The sequence below is a fragment of the Mustela putorius genome, unplaced genomic scaffold (assembly GCF_011764305.1).
Source record: "Mustela putorius furo isolate JIRA1106 unplaced genomic scaffold, ASM1176430v1.1 tig00000139_pilon_pilon_pilon, whole genome shotgun sequence".
NCBI classification, from domain to species: Eukaryota; Metazoa; Chordata; class Mammalia; order Carnivora; family Mustelidae; genus Mustela; species Mustela putorius.
Window position 1 is genome coordinate 9334947 of NW_025421293.1, and position 6237 is coordinate 9341183.

General features: G+C 42.6%; 1 protein-coding gene across 2 annotated transcripts; it reads right to left on the reverse strand.

Annotated features, from left to right (window-relative positions):
* Window positions 1–5178: 5178 nt before the first annotated feature.
* LOC123386981 (ATP synthase subunit gamma, mitochondrial) lies at window positions 5179–6237 on the reverse strand. Of its 2 annotated transcripts, XM_045075090.1 has the most exons (2): window positions 5321–6237; window positions 5182–5283 (listed from the first exon to the last, which is right to left on the reverse strand). In XM_045075090.1, exons 1-2 carry the CDS (start codon window positions 6208–6210, stop codon window positions 5280–5282), a joined length of 894 nt encoding a protein of 297 aa, XP_044931025.1. In that variant the 5' UTR covers window positions 6211–6237; the 3' UTR covers window positions 5182–5279. The 2 variants fall into 2 exon arrangements, with proteins under 2 accessions (XP_044931024.1, XP_044931025.1); XM_045075089.1 differs by having other exon boundaries at window positions 5179–6237.

A 6237-nucleotide genomic window follows, 5' to 3' on the forward strand; every position in this document is an offset into this window, starting at 1 on the left:
GACTCAGTGCGTTAAAGCCTCTGCCTTCGGCTCGGGTCATGATCCCAGGGTCCTGGGATCGAGCCCCACATCGGGCTTTCTGCTCTGCAGGGAGCCTACTTCCTTCTCTCTCTCTCTCTCTCTCTGCCTACTTGTGATCTCTGTCTGTCAAATAAATAAATAAAACCTTAAAAAAAGAAAGAAAAAGAAACTCCAGTTCTTTACTTTAGTCACCTGAATAGTCGATCCACGTCTAATCTTGCCTTTCTCAATGCATGCTATTCAAGACAGCCAAGATGAACGTTTAGAAATTGTGTGGTTTTTTTTTTTTTTAATATTTTACCTATATATTTGATACAGAGAGAGATCACAAGTAAGCAGAGAGGCGGGCTGAGAGAGAGGGGAAAGCAGGATCCGCACTGAGCATGGAGCCCAAAGAGGGGCTGGATCCCAGGACCCTGAGATCATGACCAGAGCTGAAGGCAAAGGCTTAACCCACTGAGCCACCCAGGCGCCCCTAAAAATTAAAGTGTTCATGTCACTCTCCTCAGAACCCTTCAGCGACTTCCCTCTGCCCTGGAATAAGACATAAACTCAGCACAATTTATAAAACCCTGCTTGGGGGCACCGGGGTCGCTCAGTTGGTTGAGCGTCTGGTTCTCAGCCCGGGTCTTGATCTCAGGGTACTGAGTTCAAGCTCAGCACTGGGCTCCAAGATGAGCACAAAGCCTACGGAATTTTTTGTTAATTAGAGAAATGAAATAATAAAATACACATACCAGCTAAACTGCAAAATTCTAGTAAGGATGACTGAATTAACAACACTGCTTTCTGTCCTGTGCTGTGCAGATACCCATAATACTACTATTCATAAAGGCTTACAAAGATACTTAATACTATGACTAAAGGCACTTCTCAGCTTGAATCTGAAAATCCCAGGTAGGGAACACAGAGTTTATCAGCTACTCAGAAACCCGGAGTGCTTGTCACAGTATTATCACGAAAAGCTGACTTTGCTGTTACCCCTGATACAAATTTTTTAGAATCAGTTTTTTTACATTTTCGTATATCTGTTATCCAGAAGTGCCTTATATTTGTTGTTGGCCACATGCCTCTAGTCTGTAGTCATCACGTCTGTGCCAGTACACAGGTGTGTCAGAATGGGTTTCAACGAAAGACCGCAGACAATAATGGAGCATACTTAAGAATTGTCATTATTTTTATTCATGTTTTCTCAATTATTACTAAAATGGTAACTTTATTATTATGTTTTTAAATATTTTATTATTTTGTCAGAGAGAGAGAGAGAGTGAGCACAGGCAGACAGAGTGGCAGGCAGAGTCAGAGGGAGAAGCAGGCTCCCCGTGGAGCAAGGAGCCCGATGTGGGACTCGATCCCAGGACGGTGGGATCATGACCTGAGCCGAAGGAAGCCGCTCAACCAACTGAGCCACCCAGGCGTCTCTAAAATGGTAACTTTAAATGTCTCAGTAATTGAGGTCTAATTTCTCTGGGTATAAGCTGACATGTTAATTACAAATTTCATTGACTTATAACCAAAAAATAGACCTATACATTTCCCTTCTTTTCACTTATTGGCATTATTAGACCAAGCAAATTATAATTTTAAAGGAAGTGTTCAAAATTTTTATTATTAACTTGACTCAACATTTAGAGTATAGCATTGTTTATGTTGTTAAAATAAGTTTCAGTGTTTACATACTCTGGATTCAGACTTCTTTTTGGTCATTTTCCTCATAAAATGAATAGATTATAGAAATGTATTATTTCTAATTGATAATTTTAAAATATGACACTACCATATCAACATGCATGAAGAAAAGGCCAAAGAAATGTTCAGGCAAAAGTAATATCACTTTAAATATTTTCATTATTGTTATTATTATTAAGATTTTACGTATTTGACAGAGAGCACAAGCAGGGGGAGCAGGGGAGGGAGAAGCAGGCTCTCCACTGAGCAGAGAGCTCGACTGGGTTCAATCCCAAGACCCTGGGATCATGACCTGAGCTCAAGGCAGACACCTAACTAACTGAGCCACCTAATAACCCCAAATATTTTCATTATTAGAAAAGAAAGCGAAAAAAAATGAACTGACTAAATATTTTACATTTTGGGAAACAAAACAAAAATTTTAAGGACTCAAGAGAAAGAAAGTAATGAAACGTAATCAATTCAAAAATAAAAGAGCAAATAATACTTGAAGTAAGTTAAATAAATTCTGGAAACTGTTTTAAGAAGCAGTAAGTGAAATTATATATGGGGGAAAAAAAGAACTATGTGGAAAATGAATTTATCACTGAAGACACCATACCCAGTGATAGTCAATAAATCAGAAATTTAAAATGAAGTAATAGGGTGCCTGGGTGGCTCAGCGGGTTAAAGCCTCTGCCTTCGGCTCAGATCATGATCCCGGGGTTCTGGGATCAAGCCCCACGTCGGACTTTCTGCTCAGCAGGGAATATGCTTCTCTCTCTCTCTCTCTCTCTCTGCCTGCCTCTCTGCCTACTTGTGATTTCTGTCAAATAAATAAACAAAATCTTTTAAAAAAATAAAATAAAATGAAGTAATAAAAATAAGGTAATGAGAAATAGGCCATCAGGGTTTAAGCTGGACATCCATCCTGGAGAGGTCTGGCCTATTTTCAGTTGACCCAGTTATGTTCCAGCCCCTCAGTGCTCCTAGTGGAAACATGCGGTGTTCATCAGGGCTCCTCCTCCACGGTGGACCTTGGACTCTGTTGTCCCCCTACTCCAAGAGGTTGCTGGTAGCTCTTTTCAGTGTTTCAACCTCTTAACTACCACTTGTTTTGTAATCAGCAATCATCTTAGAAGAGTGGACTAAATGTAGAGCTCCCCTCTTTTGCCTCGCCCTGATCCTCTGCAAATTTTCATTGCCTGGGTACCTCTCTGATGCCTTCAAACGTGTGTGTGTTTTATTTTATGTAGTTTCTCTAGTTGTTCTTCATGGGAGGGCTGGTCCAAACCCCTAGTCGAGCATAAATAGAATTCAGTTTAGTCATCTTTGAATATCAACAGATCTTTCAGGGCCCACTCTTTATATAAAACACTTGTTTTGATGGATTGTGTTTGACTCATCTTGTTTATCTGAGCACTATTTATTTATTTATTTATTTATTTTAAAAGATTTTATTCATTTATTTGACAGAGAGAGATCACGAGTAGGCAGAGAGGCAGGCTGGCCGGTGGGGCTGGGCGGAACGCAAGCTCCCTGCCAAGCACAGAGCCCGATAAGGTGCTTGATCCCAGGACCCTGGGATCATGGCCTGATCCGAAGGCAGAGGCTCAACCCACTGAGGCACCCAGCCACCCCAATGAGCACTATATATATATATATATGGTGACAGAATTCTCCCCTTAATGAGAACTGAGGTCATCATATCTGTTTATATTAACTGTTGAGTCATGTAGGTACGCAAGCAGGTTGGGAATGACGTATGGCCTTGAGCCTGAAGAAGTCTTTCTGCACTGCCTTTCAACCTCTAATTTTGTTGAAACGCCAAACCCTTGGATCAGCTTTGCTAAATCAAGTTCATATACTGTATCCTAGGGGTTGAATTTGAGCCTGACTTTCTTCTCCCATGTGAAGTTTGAGCTGGTGATTTTTGTCAGCAGTTCTCGCATTTACTCTTTTTGCTTGGTATACTCAAACTTTCCCCAGCTAACCATTTTCTTCCTCCAACTGGGTCCCAACCAAGGCCATGATTTCTGTAGGAGTATTTACCCTACCCCTCTGCCTTCTCAGTAAAGTGCTGTTAGTCTTTCAGAGACAGATGTACAATAATGGTTAAGCTCTTAGTTGCTAAGTCTGATTCCATGGTTTAAATCCCAGTTCCAAAACCAACTGGTGTGTGCCCCTGGATGAATGATTTAGCCTTTTCGAGTTACAGTTTTATCTGTGAAATGGGCATAATAATTATGTCTAATTTATGGATTATTGTGAAAACTAAATAGAACAGGGAGCATTTAGAGGTACTTGATTGGCTCAGTCTGTAAAGCAGGTGACTCTTGATCTTGAAGATCAAGAAGTCATGAGTTCGGGCGCCTGGGTGGCTCAGTGGGTTAAGCCGCTGCCTTCGGCTCAGGTCATGATCTCAGGGTCCTGGGATCGAGTCCCGCATCGGGCTCTCTGCTCGGCAGGGAGCCTGTTTCCTCCTCCTCTCTCTCTCTGCCTGCCTCTCTACCTACTTGTGATCTCTCTCTGTCAAATAAATAAATAAAATCTTTAAAAAAAAAAAAAAAAAGAAGTCATGAGTTCAAACCCCACGTTGGGCCTAGAAATTACTTTTTAAAAAAGCATCTAACAAATATTAGCTGTTATTAGTTGTTATTATCTTGAGAGGAGCAAGTGCTTCCATTTTATCCCCTGTAGTACAAACACCTTAACATCTTTTTCTCTAAATTCCAGAATTTTTTAATTTCCTTAGAACATATTGAAAGACCCGCGGATCCCCTTACCCAAGAATCCAACACTACCACTGGATGCAATCAGCAAGAGGTTCTTTATTGTTACGCAGGCGCCTGCGGGTGGTCAGCGCTCGCCTGCGGGTGGTCAGCAGCTCCTGCTAGCTGAGCACACCCGGCTGTGGTGGCGCCGGGTTTTTATAAACAGGTACAAACAAGTTTTGGGTGGGGCGCAACTGATTGGTTGACAGTTAGAACTTTTGAAAAAGGCATACGTGGAGTTTGCTGATTGGCTCTAAGGACCCACGCGCGGGAAGAGAGAGGCGGGAAGGGGGAACAAGCTGATTGGTTCTGAGGGCCCGCGCGCGGGAGGGAGGAGAGAGGCGGGAAAGGGGAACAAGAAGGGGGAAGGTAGGAACGCCATCATGGCGTCTCTATTATTTCTATAAGCCAAGTGGTTACAGAAGGGCAAAAGAGCAATTAATAACCTAATTTACGCCTAAAAGCCAGCGGTTCACAGAAAAGGAAACAAGCGGTTAGTTATCCTATCTATCTTCTAGGGGAGGGGTCTTTCATTCCCCCCTTTTTCTTTATCATGGATAGAATCTTATATCCATTCGTCCTGTTCTTGCACTAAGTGGGGTGCAAGGGGCCAGCTTTTGCTTTCTCCTCAGCCAGCCTCCTGCTCCTTTATTTCCCCCTGAACAATCTTTTTTTTTTTTTTATGGTAAGTTGTTTATTGTAAGATAATTTACAAACATCTTGCTGTCGTTGTTGGTTAAACAATGGACCAACAATTTCTTCTGACAAGGACAGCAGTAAGCTAAAAATAAAATCAGCTGGCTGAATTATTCTTCTTTACCTCTTGTCTGAGGATGAAACTTGGTTTTCATTAATCCAGAGCTGCTGCACCAGAGATGATTTCAATCAACTCCTTCGTGATGACAGCCTGGCGGGTGCGATTGAACGTCAAAGTCAGTTTGTCAATCATCTCGGAAGCATTCTTGCTGGCGTTGTCCATAGCCGTCATCCTGGCACTTTGCTCACTCGTGGTGGACTCCTTTAGCGAATAGTAGATGATGTTGGCCAAATTGTATTCTTGGTAATTCTGCAGCACGTCAGCATCGACATCATCATAGATGCTCATGCTCTCAGCACTTGCAACGGTTTCAAGGGAAAAGATAGGTTTTTCTTCTGTCTTGTACGAGATGACAGACCTGAACCGATTAAAGATGATAGACCCTTCGTCAAATTCATATCCAGAATTTAGCAGTTCAAGGGCAATGACGGATGCATCTCCAAAAGTAGGAGGTTTTCTTCCCACTTCTTTGAAGGACACCAGAAACTGGTCCGAGTGAGTCCTATGAAGTATACCCCTGATTTTATCACCAATTCCAACAAGCATGACTTCCTTCCCGGCTGCTGTGAGCGTGGCCACCTCATTTTTCATCTGTTTAGCAACCGAGGAATGAATAGCACCACAGAGCCCTCGATCTGAGGACACACCGATAAGCAGGTGCTTCTTCTTGTCTTCAGGCACCTTAATATCAGCTTTTTCATACAGAGCCAAAGATCCTATCCCGTACACTCGAGCTGGTTTCAGCTCCCTCTCAGCTCGGGCATATTTTGCTGCTGCTACCATTTTCATAGACTTGGTGATTTTCTGGATGTTTTTGATCGACTTTAGTCGTCTGGTAATATCTTTTAAAGTTGCCATATTTCGAACTTGGATCCATTGCGGCTGCACTGCCCAGCCCGAGAGCACAGCGACGCCCGCCCGAGAGAACATGGTGGTACCGGCCCGGCTGAAGGTCGG

Bases quoted from the DNA above. Each gene is read 5' to 3' on its own strand.
- LOC123386981 (XM_045075089.1), bottom strand. From the start codon at position 6,210: ATGTTCTCTCGGGCGGGCGTCGCTGTGCTCTCGGGCTGGGCAGTGCAG.